The following is a 19,824-nucleotide window of genomic DNA, read 5'->3' as shown; positions in this document are numbered from 1 at the left end:
TGTTGCGTTGCCTTGCATTGTTGTGTTGTGTGCCTTGCATTGTTGCATTGCCTTGCCTTGCATTGTTGCGTTGCCTTGAATTGTTGTGTTGCATGCATTATTTGTGTTACATTGCTGTATTGTGTTGCACTGTTGTTTGGTGTTGCATGCAATAGAGGGCTATACAGCCAAAGGCTATTTCGTTTTTGTGGGGGTGCTTGGCATGGAACCCCTCTGACCTACAGTAGCCAACATCAGCTGTTCAAACTGACTGATATAAGTTTCTTCCTTCAACTGCTACAGGTCCCAACATCACTGCAGTGGATGACTACGGGAACAACATGACCAAAGACGACGGTGGAGAATATTCTGCGGAGATGAACGGCAGAACACAGAACAAAACTGACATGGTTGTAGTGCTCAGTAAGTATTCATCTCTCTGTCCTGTCAATTATAAATGCTACGGTTATTTATTTATTCTTAATATTCACATTTTACAGCTAGTGCGCGTGCGCGTGTTTCCTGAACTAATCTCACAAACCACTGGACCAATCTGCACCACACTTTGTATGTACAGTACAGTACAGTACAGTACACTGCCAGTAGGCCACAGAAGTACCTCCACTACTAATTTCTATATTTAGCTTGTAGATCAGCTACTTTCGGGGCGCAACCCAGCACTCTTTAGCTAGTGGAGATGCGGTATGTATGACATTGGATTTCCGAATTTGTTCAACGCAAAATACTGTGTTCAAGTTCAGGAGACTTTGGGGGAAAAAAAGCTATTCTTCTGAATGCTGGCATGGAAAGGAGAGGAGTGGCATTTGCATTTCTGTCACCATGTTAGTAAATGCTACATTCGTGGCCTGGAGAGGGCAGTTGTTTTACAGACGGGTAAAGGCCTATTCATAGTCTGGATTTTCGGTGGTGAGGTGACCACCGGAGCTGTAATAACGTGGAGCGGTGGTGAGTAAAAACAGAGAGAAGGGGCTGGGCAGAGCGGTGGTGGTTTGCTCTTCACCGCGGAACAGTGACGTCATGTTGTAGTTCGGTGGTCACCTCACCACCAAAGATATTAGACTATAAATAACGCTTAAAAGGGCTGGGGCTGAAGCTCCCTTTGATGTCTAACCCATTCTGACCGGGCACCCATTTTGGTGTCAGCATGATGTTATGCTTTAGCTATTTAAAAATAGCAGATCTACAAGCTCATATCGCGCCACCGAGTGGCGCGATACGAGCTTGTAGGTCTGCTATTTTTGAAAAATCGAAGAGCGACTGACATTTTTAGAATCTGATCTCAGGTCAGAATGGGTTCGTCAGACCAGCGTGTGTCCAGTGGAAACCTCGTATGAATCTGATCTCAGGTCAGAATGGGCTAAGTGTGCACATCCCTGGGCAGGGGCATTGAGTGACAGAAAATGAGAAATGTGTTGGCCTGTCTCATCATAGCCACTGATGCACCACAAGACTCCAGCATCTCATCTACAGCTGAACACCAGAGCATGTCTTCCTCTCCTACCTCCTCATCTCCTACCTCCTCATCTCCTGCCTCCTCATCTCCTGCCTCCTCATCTCCTGCCTCCTCATCTCCTACCTCCTCATCTCCTGCCTTCTCATCTCCTACCTCCTCATCTCCTACCTCCTCCACTTGGGCTTCAGTCACCCTAGTGCTGGAGAAGCCATCCTCCGCTGTCACGGTAACGGCTGCAGCCAATCACAGTTATCTATCTAAATCTTTTTTTTTCTTTTTGTTACTTTGGCATTTTACTTTGTTTTATTGTTAACGTACACACTGAAAGAGTTGCTACCTGTACACTATATACATTTATATAAATGTTAGAGCTGTTAAATAAAATCATTACTATATTTGAAACAAAGCTACCAAATGAATAAGGAATTCACACCAAATAAAAGGATTTAAAGTGGTCTTACACTAGCCGATAATCGTGTGGTGTGAGCTGCATGCCAGTTTTAAAATCGTGTAGTGTGTGCTGTATAAAATAATCTGATAAGATCATCGGGCCCGAGTATCCTGTAGTGTGTGGTTCTATCAGATTTCAGATTGAAATTAATCGGCTAGTGTAAGGCCACCTTTAGTCTAGTTGCTGTCTGAAGAAGTGGGTCTACCTTTATATAAAATATAATTTTACCCCCAAATGTAAAGAATAAAAATATATACACCAATATATACATATAGTACATATGTATTTGTTGTTTATAAATTGATTGTGATTAACCTGTGTTTCTATCAACATGTTCTAGACCTCAGACACCAATGAAGAGACTTTGATAAACAATTCAGGTAGGAGAAATGGACACACACACACACACACACACACACACACACACACACACACACCCTCTGGGCACACTTTAGCGGACAGCCGCAGACAGAAGAAGCTGTGTTTTACGTCATTTCCGAGTTTTTAGACAGCTGGTGGATGGAAAAGAAGCTCCACCTCCGCGGCTGACTGACGCGATGGACAGATTCCCGGAAACGCTCTCCTCCACGGCAGTCAGCCACGGAGGTAGAACCTCAGTGTGCCCAGAGACACACACACACGCACACGCACACGCACACGCACACGCACACGCACACGCACACGCACACACACACACACACACACACACACACACACACACACACACACACACACACACACACACACACACATTGTAATACTGTTATTCTTGAACATAACACACAAGCCTACTGTGAATCGTTTTTTTGTTGTTGTTTAACTTATTTTTATTTTGTTATTTTTCAAGTGGTTCAAGCGCACAGTGAGCTTGTAGATCAGCGATTTTCACTACTTCTTAATTATTTAAAAAAAAATCTATCTGTGTCTGTCTGTCTGTCTGTCTGTCTGTCTGCAGGTCGTGTTCTTCTGGTGATGTTCTGTCTGGCCGTCATGGTTCTGTGTGGTATTCTCTACTACCTCAGACGATACTCGCAGGTACAAACCTTTATTCGCATTGTTGAACAGATTGATATGATATAGTACTTTATTGTCAGTTCACACTGAAATTTGTCTTGCGACACAGCAGCCAAGTATGCAGAAACACATATACAAAACACAAATAACAAGACAATTTACATACATAAAGACATGAGCAATATCCACCGCTTAGATTATCCTGTGGCTACTACATCTCCTGATTAAGCCTCAAGGTCGACTGGTAGACAAAGGACCTCTTTAGTCTGACCTTATTGTATGCTGGTACACCATATCTCCTTCCTGAAGGCAGCAACCTATATTCTCCATACAACACATGCTTAGTATTAGAGGTGATATTCCTTGCTAACCTTAGGATGCTGTTATCATATGTGGATGTATAAAGTTTCTGAAGTTGTTGTCCAACAATCTTTGAACAAATGTTCAGTTGTTGCAGCAGTTGTGATTGTTTATAGTTTATACAAAATATATATCTACACACACGCACGCATGCACGCACGCACACACAAACACACACACACGAGGGAAGCACAGGCTCAATGTCAAATAATGATACACGTGTGTGTGTGTATGTTGTGTGTGCGTGCGTGTTTGTGTCTGCGTGTTCAGACATATTCGTTTGACCTGCATTGGACAGGACCTGAAGACCACGCCCCCTTCACAGAACACACTGGAACCTACGAACTCATTCACCTGGAGGACCTAGGTACCGTGCGTGTGCGTCACGTGCGTGTGCATGCGTGCGTGTGTGCGTAGTTGCGTACGTATTTGTGTGTGTATAAATATGTCTCCGTAAGCAGGGATACATCTTGCCATATACATGTGATGATGTGTGCATGTGTGTGCGTGTGCGTGTGCGTGTGTGTGTGTGTGTGTGTGTGTGTGTGCGTGCGTGCGTGCGTGCGTGTGTGTGTGTGTGTGTGTGTGTGTGTGTGTGCGACTGTGCGTGTGTCTCATCTCAGATAACTCCTCCGTCCTAGGCAGTGTGTTCAGTGATAGCCCCGCCCCCTCATCCCCAGTAGCCAATGGAAAGGATACACAGTCTGGAGTGACAGGCGTTGCTGGACATCATGGTAAAAAAATATATATATATATTCAATTACCAGCTGCATTAAATAGCGCAGCGCAGTAGTTTAGGTAGGAACCAAAATTCTCTAAGGCGGAACTATTGTGTTCTGAGTCAGAATGACAGGAGGCCCTATACTACCTATACTACTACCTCTCTCTCTCTCTCTCTCTCTCTTTCTCCATCTGCGCAGCTCCCAGTGGGGAGGCATTAGTCATCATGGAGACCCCGCCCATGAGCAGTGTAACTGACTCCTCATTGGATGTCGATGCGATCGACGACGTGACACTCGACCAACCAGGGAGCTCTGCAGGGAGCCCTAGCGACGTGTCTTTTACTGAACAGCAAAACACAAACAACAACAATCCATGTAAGTTAACGTGTGTGTGTGTGTGTGTGTGTGTGTGTGCGCGACTGTGCGTGCATGTGTGTGTCTGTGCGTTTGTACCTTTTACTTCTACAGCCTATAAAGGATCATCAATTCCCAACAGTTACTGAAAATCAATTTAGATTACTATTCTTTAGCTTTGATAAAACCTGTGACACAACCTCCTCTCCTCTCCTCTCCTCTCCTCTCCTCTCCTCTCCTCTCCTCTCCTCTCCTCTCCTCTCCTCTCCTCTCCTCTCCTCTCCTCTCCTCTCCTCTCCTCTCCTCTCCTCTCCTCTCCTCTCCTCTCCTCTCCTCTCCTCTCCTCTCCTCTCCTCTCCTCTCCTCTCCTCTCCTCTCCCAGTGGGTTCCAGCCAGTGTTTTATGGAGGTCAGTCTTGAGGAGCCTGCCTGGAATGATCACATGTCCCCCTGCCCTAACGATCACATGTCCCCCTGCCCCAACGATCACATGTCCCCCTGCCCTAACGATCACATGTCCCCCTGCCCTAACGATCACATGTCCCCCTGCCCCAACGATCACATGTCCCCCTGCCCCAACGATAACATGTCCCCCTGCCCCAACGATCACATGTCCCCCTGCCCCAACGATAACATGTCCCCCTGCCCCAACGATCACATGACCCCCTGCCCCACCGATCACATGTCCCCCTGCCCCAACGATCACATGACCCCCTGCCCCAACGATCACATGTCCCCCTGCCCCAACGATCACATGACCCCCTGCCCCAACGATCACATGTCCCCCCCCTGCCCCAACGATCACATGTCCCCCTGCCCCAACGATCACATGTCCCCCTGCCCCAACGATAACATGTCCCCCTGCCCCATTGATCACATGACCCCCTGCCCCAACGATCACATGACCCCCTGCCCCAACGATCACATGACCCCCTGCCCCAACCCCTCCTCCTCCCCATTCTCCCTCTCCTCCTCTTCACTTCCACAACAAACTATTGGCTAAAGAGTTCGATTCCCGCTGGGGACGCTGTGGGCGTGTTCCCTCCTCCGCGTCATCAGTGCCCATACCCGAGGTGGGGTTGGCGAAAGGGCCTTTCTGTGTGGAGTTTGCATGTTCTCCCCGTGTCCCCTAGGGTAGGTAGTGGTACCCTCACAAAAAACATGCAGTAATCCTGGTCTTTAAAACTACCTCCCCCTGGCCAGCCAGGGCGCCTGATGGAGGGGAAAGGAACTGGTCGGAATTACGTGTTCCTTCCACACACTACGTCCGGCCGGGGAAACTCCCTCCTGTGAGGTGTAAAGAAGCAGCTTGGACTCCTCATGCATAGAAGGAAGCATGAGGTCAGTCCGTTGCTCTCCCAGGTGTAGCGCCCAGGATTACATTAGATAATTGACAGTGGGTGAATAAAAAAGGGTTGCAAAATCATAGGATATAAATTATATAAAAAAAACAAAAAACTATTGGCTAAAGAGAAAAACTAAATACACAAGAGGGGGAATATAAAACACAGCTGTTCACTCCTCCCTGCTGCCTCAATCTCAAACTTCAACTCACTCGGAAATATTGTATATATCAAGTTTGTTTGTTATTATGAAAATCACATAAACATAATTGTCTGGGTTTAAATACCAGTTTTCATTTGTAAATAAAGAATAACCACAAGAATAACCACTGATTTTCACGATTTATTCACTATCATACTCTTCAGGAAGTGAAGAGTCTTATTTTCAGAGTCACAGATAAGTGGGAGACAAACAAACAGGAACTATACTTCATTTTACATGATCATAATCTAATGGGAGCAGGAGGGATTTCTGGAAAAACGGAAGCATGTTTGGATTCCAAAGTTGTACAGAGAGGTAACTATAGGGAACTATATCATAGCAAAGGGATATTCAATTGTAGAATGTACAAATGTAGAGTGTAAATATGTCCATTTGGTTAAATTGGAGTTAGTGATGATTTGACAGCACCTAATCTTCTTATGAATAAACTGTTTGACCTGACAAAGAGCCATTTGGCTCTAGAGAAGCACCTTTGTGCGTGCGTGCGTGCGTGCGTGCTTGCGTGCGTACTGTACGTTCGTACGTGTGCGTACACACACAGTACACTATTTGTCCTTCTCCGTGGAAACTCTCCCATCATGCCATGCTTCCCTGGTGTTCCTCAGGGCTTGCGTCCTCTCGGGGTCCACCAGGGCGTAGTCGACCCGTGAGCGCCTGCCGCCGCCGCCGCCGCCACAGGCCGTACGCTCCTCACACACGCCAACGCCTTTGACTCCGCCTCCAGAGTCTACCGCGCACCGATTCTGGAAAACACGGAATGGAATCACGGTGAATTGTGGGTACTGGACCTATATATGCCCGTTGTTGTCAGTGGTGGAGAAAGTACTCAATTGTTTTACTTTTAGAACTACTACTTCGTTACAAGTAAAAGTACGGATTTGAAAATGTACTTGAGTAAAAGTACAAAAGTATCTGCATCAAAATGTACTGAAAGTTCAAAGTACTTCAAAGTATTCATATTGCAGAATGTCCCATTTCACAAGTTCAAAATGTGTACAAAATCTATTAAATTGCCGATCTACAAGCTCTCAATGCGTCGCGTTGTGAGCTTATAGATCGGCTATTTTCAAATGGCCGAAATGTATAGGGTTGAAGTGGTTAATGTATGTTTTCTAATCAAAATTTAAATCTCCAAAGTAACTATTAGTAACTAAAGTTTTCAAATAATTCTAATGGAGTAAAAGTACAAATTGTGGCTCTGAGATTTAGTGGAGTAGAGGTACAAATACTGGAAATTGGAAATATTCAATTAAAGTACAAATACCTCCCTTTAAATTTCCATGAGTTATTTCATTATTTTCTGTAATTATTATTATTTTCTGTAATGTCAACAGTCCTATACTATGACTAATGCATCTTAGGTTGTAAATTAAAAAGCATGGTGAAGCCCGCCCTCTAGTGGCTGGTTGCTGTACCGTACCATTCTGGTGGGTCCAGTGTGCAGGTCCAGATCCAGGTATTCTACTTGTTTGACCTCTCTGGCTCGCCGTAGGGCGGGGCTGCTGGCCCCGCCTTCACCGCTTCTATGGAACATCAACCTGAGAGACTGCACGCACACACACAGAAAAAATACAAAAAAATAAAATAAAAATAAAAATAAATACAACTGCATGTTTCCTCCTCCGCGTCATCAGTGCCCACACCCGAAGGCGGGGTTGGCGAAATGGCCTTTCTTTGTGGAGTTTGCATGTTCTGCCATCCCCTAGGGTAGGTACCCTCACAAAAAACATGCAGTAATCCTGGTCTCTAAACTGCCTCCCCCTGGCCAGCCGGGGCGCCTGATGGAGGGAAAAGGAACTGGTTGGAATAACGTGTTCCTTCCATGCGCTACGTCCAACCAGGGAAACTCCCCCCTGTCAGGTGTAAAGGAGCAACTTGGACACTCAGGCATGAAGGAAGCATGAGTTCAAGTCCGTTGCTCCCCCATGCCCCCCATATATAGGTTGGTGGAGGGTGTGTAGAGCCCAGGATCACATTAGATGATTGAAAAAAATAAAAATCCAGAACGCACCGTACCTCAGAGCGTGTGTGCTATGGGTCAGAGGCCCTTTTACAGAAGCCCCTTTGGGACAAAACACTGTGCATCATATTTGGTCATTATGAAAGACAGATGTGTAGAAAAAAGAAAAACCAGAGCAATCAAAAGTGCGGGGTCGGTCGGGTGCTGCAGTGCGTTATGGATGTTACGTAACATTTCACCTGCACCACTCGTCATTGGTTTATAAGAAAAATGGTTAATCCGGAATTCTCCTTCATTTTGGGGGTCGTTGTTTGACATTAAAAAGTTTGAGAACCATGCACTAGCCTATAAGTGAGTTTGAGTGACAGGCGGTATAGATTGAGTGACAGGCGGTGTAGTTTGAGTGACAGGCAGTGTAGTTTGAGTGACAGGCGGTGTAGTTTGAGTGACAGGCGGTATAGTTTGAGTGACAGGCGGTGTAGTTTGAGTGACAGGCGGTATAGCGCACCGACTCTCCGGTACTGTGGTGGAGGGAGGATGCAGTTGTCATGGCAACGTAGTTGTCGTCTGGGTCATCTGAGTCGGAGGATGGGGAGGAGCTGTGGGCGGAGCCACCCTTCACAGACGGCCGGGAGGAGGGGCTAAAAACACACGCACACGCGCACACACACACACACACACACACAAACACACAGGTTGGGTTTGAGACTTTGAGTAGGTTATTATAACAGCATTTCTGCACTTCGAGTCAGTTTCAGAAATGTCCACAAACAGGACCTGCCTCTCTCTCCCTCTCTTTCTCTCTCTCTCTCTCTCTCTCTCTCTCTCTCTCTCTCTCTCTCTCTCTTTCTCAATTATAATAAATAATTAATTTGAGCTGATTCTGCATTTCTGTCTGACTGTTGCATTCTTGCATAGTGACAGGAGCACTCAATGTCAACACACACACACGCACGCACGCACGCACGCACACACACACACACACACACACACACACACACACACACACACACACACACACACACACACACACACACACACACACACACACACACACACACACACTTACTCTCGTGTGAAGGTGCGAGTGACGGGTGAGTGGACAGGGGGCGGGACTTCCTCCCAGTCCTGCGATGGAGTGATGTCCAGTGGGAGGGGCTTAGCTGGAGATAGAGAGACAGAGAGAGAGGGGAGAGAGAGAGAGAGAGAGAGAGAGAGAGAGGGGAGAGAGTGAGAGAGAGTGAGAGAGAGAAAGAGAGAGTGAGAGTAATTTTTTTCCCATCAGATATAGTGAATGTAAAATCAGGCATGCATGCTGATAAATAGGGGTGCGGGCCGCGTACAGGGGCCTCTTGCGGGTCGCAAATGGCCCGCGGGCCACCTTTTGGGGAACCCTGCGCCAGGCCTAGAGCAGGGCTGCATGGGCAACCTTTTTGATTATTATGGCACCACATCAACATACAATTTAGATTTCCATATTCATAACTAATTTAGCTTCTTCTACTTTTGAAATATTTTCTTTCACAGTGAAACAAATAATTGATTTTAACCCATTTAGGCCTGACGTCGAAATGTAAAATATGTCTTCCTAACAGCTTTCTGAATTACCTGTTTCTATATCAGTAGTGCTCAATATTTCATGTCAAGGACCCCCAAAATAATATGTAAAAAATATGTTGTTCCAGGGACCTCCCAGAAGCAAAGTTAAAAAACGTACGCTCTGAAAGAATATATATTCAAATATTTGCGCCACATTTTCACAATAAAACAAAAATAGCAGATCTAGTAGCTTGTAGATCTGTCATTTTTCAATAGCTAAAGTATAACATAATGCTTAAAACACCAAAAGGGGTTCCCATCCCAAAATGGATTAAAGTGCTTCTCATTGTTTTTAAATCTATCAATGGCTTTAGCTCCTTCTTATGTTTCTGACATGCTTGACCCATACGTACCACCCCGACCTCTTAGATCACCCGACCTAAAGGTCTCCTCAATATAAAATGGATAAACTCTAAATCAAGTTAAGTTGCTTTTAGTCATTAATATGGTCCTACTCTGTGGAATTCTCTACCAACCATTTTAAAATCATTCTAATTAGACAGGGCGAGTTATAACATATCATTCTGTGCTCTGACAAAAGTTGAATACACAATACTGCTTGCACACCTACTTCCTGTTTATAGGCCGACTTCCTGTTTACAGTTACTTTAAGGTGCATGAAGGGAGATGCTAGAGAAAGGAGGAAAAAGCCCAGGAAATATTTGTGGTGACTAGACCGCACTGGATGAGATGGTTAGCATTTACTAGACCGCACTGGATGAGATGGTTAGCATTGACTAGACCGCACTGGATGAGATGGTTAGCATTGACTAGACCGCACTGGATGAGATGGTTAGCAGTGACTAGACCGCACTGGATGAGATGGTTAGCAGTGACTAGACCTCACTGGATGAGATGGTTAGCAGTGACTAGACCTCACTGGATGAGATGGTTAGCATTGACTAGACCGCACTGGATGAGATGGTTAGCAGTGACTAGACCGCACTGGATGAGATGGTTAGCAGTGACTAGACCGCACTGGATGAGATGGTTAGCAGTGACTAGACCTCACTGGATGAGATGGTTAGCAGTGACTAGACCGCACTGGATGAGATGGTGAGCTAACAGTCAACAAACAGAGGACTTATAAATACTAGACCGCACTGGATGAGATGGTTAGAAGTCAACACACAAAGGAGAGGACATGTAAAGGTAACCAAAAAGAAACACATTCTGCATCATAATAATAACCCTTAAACTAAGCTTCTGACTGATTATTTCTTAAAGATGGATGCCGTGATTTTTTTTTAAAACTTTTTCTGTTGTGTATGTGTCTATGGATAACATTACTCTAATAGACCCCCAGGTGTTGTGTATGTGTCTATGGAGTTAACATTACTCTAATAGACCCTCAGGTGTTGTCTCTATGGAGTTAACATTACTCTAATAGACCCCCAGGTTTGGTTATAATATTCAAATATTTCTACCCTGTGTATTTTTGGTTTCTTCCTGAAAGCTCCCCCCTGTACACTGCCCCCCCCCCCCCCTTCCCCACTGCCACCCTTAGATCTCCATATATGCGCCCAGGCCGTGGCATAACCGTCTGGGCACCTGACTGGTAATCCAGTCGCAGTGTGCCGCGGGTTCGACTCCCGAGCCCAACATGGCCTTTACTGCATGTCATCCCCCATCTCTCTCCCGTTTCCTGTCAGCCTACTGTCTGTCCCTTCAAAAATCAATAAAAGGTAAGCCGCAAAAAATATCTTATCAAAAAAAATGAATCCATTTGTTGATCTGACCTCGTCATCAAACCAATGTGCATGCGTGAGTGTTTCTGTGTGTGTGCAGTGCAATGAATAAAACTAAAAATGGTTAAATAATTTAACCATAGAGAGAGAGAGAGTGAGAGAGTGAGAGAGAGAGAGAGAGAATAAATAACTTATTATTACTCCAGTAGAGTGAAATAGAGCGAGAGATATACACTAGGCCTATATAATCGGGGTTACCTGTGCCAGAGTAATATAGTAAGAGAGTGGTGACACCTATTGTAACAATGGAATGTGGAAGTGCTCATTCTATCTCAATGGGATAGTTCCAGCCATAGGAGCAATGTGTGGAACTATCAAAGCATGTCTCCTACTCTACACTCTGTCTCTGACCTGTGCATGGCGCATGCATTCCATTGGTGCGTGTCGCGTTGTGTGCATGCGGTGCGTCTCACGTCGTTGACGACACCACGACTCACCCTTCCTCTGCGGTTTCAGGTTACGGTGGACGGGCGGGGGCTGGTGGTGGGGCGCTGGGGGCGGAGCCACCGGCGCCGACTCCCCACCAATAGGGTGTGGTCGTCTCCGGGGAGGCGGGGCGCGCAGGAGGCCCAGGGTGGAGGGCCGGAAGCCCAGGTGAACAGGGGGCGGCACCTGGCGACCCAGCGACGCCAGGTCAGACGGGGGAGGGGGAGGGGGGAGCGGCGTCATGGACACGTAGGTGGGGTCCTGTATGGTCGCCGGGAGAGGGGGAGGAGGGGCTGACCTGGAAAGGAGACATTAAAGATGGAGTGCCACCATTTTTTTCCACCCTAAAACATGATCATCAGGTATTATTACAATATAAGGGGGAATAACTTTTTTCCAAAAAGTGTACAGTATTTGTTAAAATCACGCTTATATGTGGACACGCCCACCAGTTCATTAAGCATGCCTGGTTTGCCTGGTGGGTGGTGATCCACCTGAACTGAAGCCGCACCCACAGCTGTAGTTGTATGATAAAGAGGGAGGGGTTAGGGGAGGGGCTGATAGTGTGGTGTCACTATATTACTGTTTACTTCATTGGCCCGTTAAGCTACAAGCTTGTAGATCAGCTATTTTCGGGGTGCAACCCAGCACTCTTTAGCTATAGTGGAGATTCGGTGTAACAACATGGATTTCTAAACAAATTTGTTCAACGCAAAATACATGTTGTTCAAGTTCAGGAGACTTCGGGGGGGAAAAAGCAATTCCCCTGAACACTGCCTTCTTCCGGCATGGCATGGAAAGGAAAGGAGTGGCCTGGAGAAGGCAATTGTTTTACAGACGGGTAAAAGGGCAGGGGCTGAAGCCCCCTTTGTGTGCACGTCCCTGGCTGGTACGGTATGTTTGGAAGAACAGAGCTGACCTTCCTCACCTGGTGTTTGTCCTCAGAGGGGGCTCTGTGGTGGCAGCGCTCATGGGGACGTAATTCTCATCAGCCTCAGCATCAGCATCCTCACTGCAAACACTGCCCAGCGGAAGCAGGCCTTTATTCATCTGACAGAGAGAGAGAGAGACAGAGAGACAGACAGATAGAGAGAGACAGAGACAGAGGTGGAGAAAAAAGTGAATATATCTGTGATATTACTGGAATGTACTGATTTATTCTATTGCACTTTATTCTGTTTTATTATTGCATGCTGTTGTCTCTACTGTGTTTGTATGTAAGACCATTATGTCTACATTATATGTAGTAGGCTAGAGAGTATATTTATATATTTATGTGTACTAGAGTTTTTATGCTGCATGAACTTACAAAGTATTTGTTGAAGCAGTCGCTGAATTCAAACAAGTTGCTTCTGTCCGACTTGGGAACAGAGTAACACTCGCCATCTAGTCACGCACAGATTGTATGAAGGAATAGGTTAGTTCATTCTAGTGGAGATAAATGGTGGAACTTGGACCACCCGAACTCACCCATTGACCACATGTAAATTATACCATGTTGAGAAACAGTGGCCACTTGGTAACCGGGAGGTTCCCAGTTCGATTCCGGGCTCCCCCAGAGTTAGTGTCGAAGTGTCCTTGAGCAAGACTCTGAACCCCTAATTGCTCCCAATCTATGTAAAGCGTTATATAAATGCACAATTCACTATTTATTTACCATTAACCCATTCTGGGTGGGAACCAATTTTGGTGACCTACAAGCTCGTAGCGTGGCACAGAGTGCAGTGCAACGAGCTTGTAGGTCTGCTATTTTTGAAGAAAAAAAAGATCTTTCAGAGTGAATGTTTTTAACTCAAATCTTTGCTGCCCTGCAGGGTTCCTGGAACAACATATTTTGAGATGGGGGTCGGCGGCCAAATACAGATAATTCTGGGGGTCCTTGACACGAAAAAGGTTGAGCACCCACTGACATAGAAACATGGGTTTTCAGAAAACTGTCAGGATTTAGAAGCCATTTTTTTTGGCCCCAGGTCTAAATGGGTAAGTATGTGGGTCTGATTCCTCGTCAGCTCACCTGAACACGTAGACGACGTGGGGACAGCTTTTAGACTCTCTCCTCCTCCTCCTGTCTCGTCCCTCTGTCTCTCTCCTCCTCCTCCTCCTCCTGTCTCGTCCCTCTGTCTCTCTCCTCCTCCTCCTGTCTCGTCCCTCTGTCTCTCCCCTCGTCCTCCTCCTGTCTCGTCCCTCTGTCTCTCTCCTCCTCCTCCTCCTGTCTCATCCCTCTGTTTCTCTCCTCCTCCTCCTCCTGTCTCGTCCCTCTGTCTCTCTCCTCCTCCTCCTCCTCCTCCTGTTGTCCCCTCTGGCTCCGAGCGGGCGTCCGGCGTCTCTCCCTTGGCTCTGGCGGTGGGTTTGGGCGGTCGCGGTGGGGGCGCCGGCGGTGTCTGCAGGCTCGTGCAGGGCTCCGTGTCCGAGTGGACGGCGGCGAGCGGGCGGGGCGCGGCGCAGCCGGAACGGGGAACGCCGCCGTTGTCGGTGTTGTGCGCGTTGTTGTTGACGTACGTGTGTGCGTCGGCAGTGTGTGCGTCGTGCATGTCGTCGTCGTCGGCGAGCGAGATGGCCACGGGCTGCGCCGAGGAGAAGTCCAGGGAGAGTTTCCTGGGGTGAGGAGACGAGGGAAGGACCGGGCGAAGAGACGAGGGAAGGACCGGGCGAGGAGACGAGGGAAGGACCGGGCGAGGAAGAGGACGGGAGGCGAGGAGGAGGCGAGGAGACGAGGGAAGGACCGGGCGAGGAAGAGGACGGGAGGCGAGGAGGAGGCGAGGTGATGCCGCCGCCGCGCCTTCCACACTTTTGCCGCCGAGGTCGTCACATTTGGCGGCGGAGTCAGACGATTGGCCGCGGAGGTCGGTCGCCGCGGCGACGACGACGGTCCAGGGGGTGGAGCCGGTGCAGCAGGATGGAGGAGGGGCAACGCCGTTGGGGAGGAGGGGGGAGGGGGAGGAGGAGGAGTTGTCTGAGGAGACAAGAGGGGGTCTGGAGAGAGAGAGAGAGAGGGTAAGAGAGAGAGAGGGAGAGGGGGAGAGCTTGTAGTTCTGATATTTTCAAATGGCTGAAATGTATATAGGGCTGAAGTGGTTTAGTGTATCTTTTGTAATAAAAGACTACTAACTAGTAACTAACTAGTAACTAAAGTTTTCAAATAAATAGTGGTGGAGTATAAGTAAAACTATACTCAGGTAAAGTAGAAATACCTCAAAATGGTACTTAAGTACAGTACCTAAGTAAATGTACTTAGTTACATTCCACCACTGTTTGTATACTGTAATATTGGCAGTAGTATTATGTGTCCAGTGGAGGGCAAAGTAATCGACCCCTGTTTACATACACTCCAAGTGAAGGTTGCTCAGTCAAACATTTACTCCAGATAAAGCAATAGCAAAAGCCTAGAGTAATACTTTTTTAATACTTAAGGTATTCAAAAGTACAAATTGCATAGTGCAATTTATTTTGAAATTCCAGTTATTTTCCCCCCCAAATCATTACAAACAAGCAGTGACAATAGCTGAGATATTACTCTATGAGCTATTACTACAGACAAGTAAATGAAACAAATTTTACTGTCCACCACTGTGTGTGTGTGTGTGTGTGTGTGTGTGTGTGTGTGTGTGTGTGTGTGTGTGTGTGTGTGTGTGTGTGTGTGTGTGTGTGCGTGCGGCATGCACGTGCGTGTGTGTGTGTGTGTGTGTGTGTGTGTGTGTGTGTGTGTGCGATTGTGCATGCGTGTGTGCGTGCGTATACGTACCTGTGGCTCTGACATTGATCCAACCAGAGATAGTCCTCTTCAATATTCCTGTTGACCTCCAGGTGGCGCACACTCACCGGGTCATAAGGAGGCGGGACCGAGGCCATTACTGTTACCGTAGAGCTGGGGGCGTGGCCAACGGTGGTTGTCGTGGTGACAGAAGAGGGGGTGGAGTCAGGGCGGGGCCTTTCATTAACTGCAGAAAAAGACAAAGAAAACAATGTCTAGTAAAATCCTTTTGGTTTTCAACCTTTTCCACGTGAAGGCCCATTATTTAATCAACGCTGATCATTGTCTACATTCTAATTGTGTCGACATCTTGTAGTATTTAAAGATCTTTAATTAAGGGTCCATTTGGTTACCAACTCTCCATAATTTAGCTGGGAACCACATGGAACCCCCTCAAGGACCACTGGTTGACAACCACTGCTTTAGCCAATGAGAAATCACTATGATGGATGTTTGGGCACAATAGGCAGTAAAATATGAAACAGAAAATGTTTGTGTTTCATAATTTCCAGACAGTTTCCCTTGTTTATCCTGTACCCTCTCCTGATTGGAGGAAATTGGCATTTATCCTATGTACGCTCTAGTCCTGTACCCTCTCCTGATTGGAGGAAATTGGCGTCCTGACCTGAACATTTATTTTCTCTTAACTAAAGAGCTGCAGAGGTCCCTGTTACTGAACAAATGCTCTGACCAAATGCTCTGCACAGCAGTGATTGCTGTAATAATAAAGAGCTAACACTTATTTTAACAAGAAATATCACCTATAACTCTTTTAAGTCATTTCCCCCCCCCCACTGAATTTAATTTAAAAAACGATCCCTATAGCCCAATCCTCAACCCATCCCTCCCCCCTCCTATCCATTTTATGATGAAGTCCTGTTCTGTTCTTTGGCTATATATAGAAGTGTCCATCTGTACGTCTCTAAATGTTTTGATGAATTGAACAAGGTGGACCCTCTTGAAAAACAAGTGTAATGCTTTATTGGGTCGTCCACTCACAGTTAACAGTCTTTGTATTGAGTTGTGCTTGAAATGTACTGTAATTCTGCAAACTGTTGATAAATATTTCAATCAATCAATCCCTCCTTCTATCCCTCCCTCCCTCTCTCCCTCCCTCCCTCCCTCCCTCCCTCCTACCCTGGTCTGTGGGGTTGAATCCACAGAGCTGACAGATGGAGGACACCCATGTGTCCATGTCCTGCTGGCTGTCTGCCACCAGGTACCACACCCTGTCCTCTGTCTTCAGGTCGAACACGAAGCTACAGGCCACGTCCTGCTTGGTGAAGGACAGGCCCGCGTCTACCTGGAGAGAGGGAGAGAGAGAGAGAGACACACACACACACACACACACATACACACACACACACACACACACACACACACACACACAGAGAGAGAGAGACACACACACACACACACACACACACACACACACACACAGAGAGAGAGAGAGTCACAGAAGGAGAGAGAGAGAGAGAGAGAGAGTGAGAGAGAGACAGACACAGAGAGAGAGAGAGAGAGACAGAAGGAGAGAGATCGAAAGGGACAGACAGACAGAGGGCGATACCTTACACCTGGCACAAAATGGTGCAAGGCGCAGCACAAGTTTAATTACTATTACTACGTTGTGCACTAAGTACCAAAACCAATCGCTTACTGTACTTACTGTACCCATCTGTGCTCCCATGGGCGTGGTGTTGTGTCTTTGAACCTTGTGCCTTATATTTTGGGGCCAAATTATGCGCATGCTATAGGCTTTAAGCAACTAGTCCACTAGTAAATCCACCAGTCGACCTTGCTGGTACTAGTTTACTAGGAAATAGCAGATCTACAAGCTGCCCAACATGTTGAAGTGGTTAGTCCATGTTTTGTAACTAAAGTTACTAGTAAAATAATAATATTTGCCTCTGAGATGTAGTGGAGTATATAGAAGTAAAAGTGCTGCAAATTGGAAATACTCCGGTAAAGTAAAAAACAGTACAGTAGGTACACAGTACAGTAAATGTACGTTACAGGACTGAATGAAGCTGTCCTCACCTGTTCACACAGGTCCAGGTTGATGGTCTTGATGGGTTTCTTGGCCTGGTGGTGTTTGTAATACTGAAGGACGTCTGGGTCTCCCGTCATCTTTCCACTGCGCAACACGAACCACCGCCTCTTCCACGCCTACATACGCACGCACACACACACGCACACAAACACACACGCACACAGAAGGATATAATTAACTCCATGTTTGTGATTGTGAAAACAATTGCATAATGTGGGGTGTGGTAAACATTAACCTAACTTAACTATTTCTATCCATACAGAACATGTCTTTCACTCTCTTTCTCTATGTCTCTCACGCTCTCTTCTCTCTTTCTCTCTTTCTCTCATTCTCTCTCTCTCTCTCTCTCTCTCTCTCTCTCTCTCTCTCTCTCTCACACACGCACGCACTCACTCACTCACTCACTCACTCACTCACTCACTCACTCACTCACTTTTAGAAATAACTCCTGGCCACTCGCCCTACACACTTGGTTTGAGTATAGATATATAACATAATAGAGACAGCACTGGGATTCCCCTCCCGATATATTTATGCTCAAACCAAGTGGAAGTGTGTAGAGGAGCTATAGGGGGTTTCTCTCTCTCTCTCTCTCTCTCTCTCCCCAGGAAGTGTGTACAGGAAGAGGCAGTAGTGGAGCAGGAAGTGTTGGGGATTGGTGGCCATGTGTTACAGACTTTTGGACGGACGGACGGAGGGACGGACGGACCAGGGATGGCGGTGGCTCAGAGGTAGAGTGGGTGGATGGTAACCGCAAGGTTGCCAGTTCGAACCCTGTGGGCTCCCCCAGAGTTAGTGTCGAAGTGTCCTTGAGCAAGACTCTGAACCCCTAATTGCTCCTGATGTGCTGGTCGGTGCCTTGCATGGTTTCCGCTGCCATCGGTGTGTGAATGTGTGTGTGAATGTAATGCACAATCTCTGTAAAACGCCTTGGATAAAGGCGATATATAAATGCACCATTTACCATGCATTTACCATTTACGGACCGGGTGCAAAACAGTCTCAGCCGTGCCTTTTGGCCTAGCGGAGACGATTGATTGATTGAAAATAGTTTTAACAGTATTATGCAGAACGGGTACATTTCAAACAAAAGCACACGTCAATGCAAAATCTGTTACTGTGGACAACAACATGATAAAACGTTGCACTCGTTTACAACATGGTCCACCATTTTCAATTCATCATTCAACATTAGGGTTTTACTAATTTAATTAAGAGAGATGTGGTTTTTCAACGGCATCCATAATGACCAGTGAAACTAATTAACAGAGAGCCTGGCATTACAGGTGCTATAGCACCCTTTGTGCATTTACATTTATCAAGACATAATATATCATATTATTCAGATTTTACGGGGGGCAGTTTCGAATTGCAGACATCCGTAGGTGCCCTTTGAGAGTGAATACTTGAGAATGATAGGCCTTATTTAATCTCCAAAATGAAGGCAACTGGAGCCATGCGGTGTACTGAATTACAAAGTAAATTATAAGTTCATTCATTAAATTTGTTCAATGAGAACTGAAGAAAGAACATGGGTATAAGAGCAGAGAGGAATGGAGAAATACAGAAGTGAAATCACTGATGTGATGTCGTCACAAAATCACCTCATGGTGAATAATGCTTTATTATGCCATGAAAGAAACCTTTATATATAGCCCACTAATTAGCAATTAGTTTGCATCATTGTATTTGAATATAGTGGAAGTATATATATATATATATATATATATATATATATATATATATATATATAAGAATGAAATGGATATATTAGACCATGAGTAGTTGGAAGCAAAATGCAAGTCTTGTTGCTGTGCATTTCCTCCATGTCTCTGCTTCACACTCTCCTGCTCGTCTCTTCCTCCGTATGGCTGGTTTCTGAAGAGTTCCCTCAAGACCACAATGGGGTGAGTCGCACATTTAGATGCATTTACCTTTTCTTGGTACATAATAATACTATACTAATACTAACGATAATCCCAAAAGAAATACCATAAATAAGTTAATGTTGTTTTGTTAATGTGTTGATGTTTTAACATAATGTGTAAAGAAAGAGAGAGAGATGTAAGAGAGGATCTGTCCATTGCTTGGACAAGGTGGTCTTACTGATGTGTTACTTAAATAATAATTAAAAATCAAACACAATTTAACCCATTTTGGGCGGGAAACCCTTTTGGTGTTAGCATTATGTTATGCTTTAGCTATTGAAAAATAGCAGATCTACAAGCTCATAGCGAGCTTGTAGGTCTGCTATTTTTGAAAAATCGAGAACGACTGACATAGAAACATAGCTTTTCCCCCGAAAACTGTCAGGATGTAGAAGACATTTTTAGAATCTGATCTGATCAGAGTATGATCTCTGTTCCCCGGG

At 45.9% G+C, this 19,824-nt stretch overlaps 1 protein-coding gene across 1 annotated transcript in view; it reads right to left on the bottom strand.

Annotated features, from left to right (window-relative positions):
• Positions 1-6,009: 6,009 nt before the first annotated feature.
• Positions 6,010-19,824, bottom strand: part of LOC310875591 (GRB2-associated-binding protein 1-like) — an 18,648-nt gene continuing 4,833 nt past the window's right edge. The window contains exons 2-13 of the mRNA XM_083788883.1: positions 17,441-17,569; positions 16,541-16,706; positions 15,395-15,590; positions 13,968-14,625; positions 13,667-13,817; positions 12,962-13,038; positions 12,581-12,702; positions 11,664-11,950; positions 8,949-9,042; positions 8,388-8,520; positions 7,340-7,465; positions 6,010-6,662 (exon numbers count right to left, since the gene is read on the bottom strand). Coding sequence (XP_083645009.1) covers positions 6,465-6,662; positions 7,340-7,465; positions 8,388-8,520; positions 8,949-9,042; positions 11,664-11,950; positions 12,581-12,702; positions 12,962-13,038; positions 13,667-13,817; positions 13,968-14,625; positions 15,395-15,590; positions 16,541-16,706; positions 17,441-17,569 — 2,337 coding nt within the window. The 3' untranslated portion in view covers positions 6,010-6,464. The remainder of the gene's footprint in view (positions 6,663-7,339; positions 7,466-8,387; positions 8,521-8,948; positions 9,043-11,663; positions 11,951-12,580; positions 12,703-12,961; positions 13,039-13,666; positions 13,818-13,967; positions 14,626-15,394; positions 15,591-16,540; positions 16,707-17,440; positions 17,570-19,824) is intronic.

The sequence above is a fragment of the Protomyctophum parallelum genome (assembly GCF_964188405.1).
Source record: "Protomyctophum parallelum genome assembly, chromosome: 18".
Lineage (NCBI taxonomy): Eukaryota > Metazoa > Chordata > Actinopteri > Myctophiformes > Myctophidae > Protomyctophum > Protomyctophum parallelum.
This window is presented reverse-complemented; position numbering and strand designations above follow the sequence as displayed.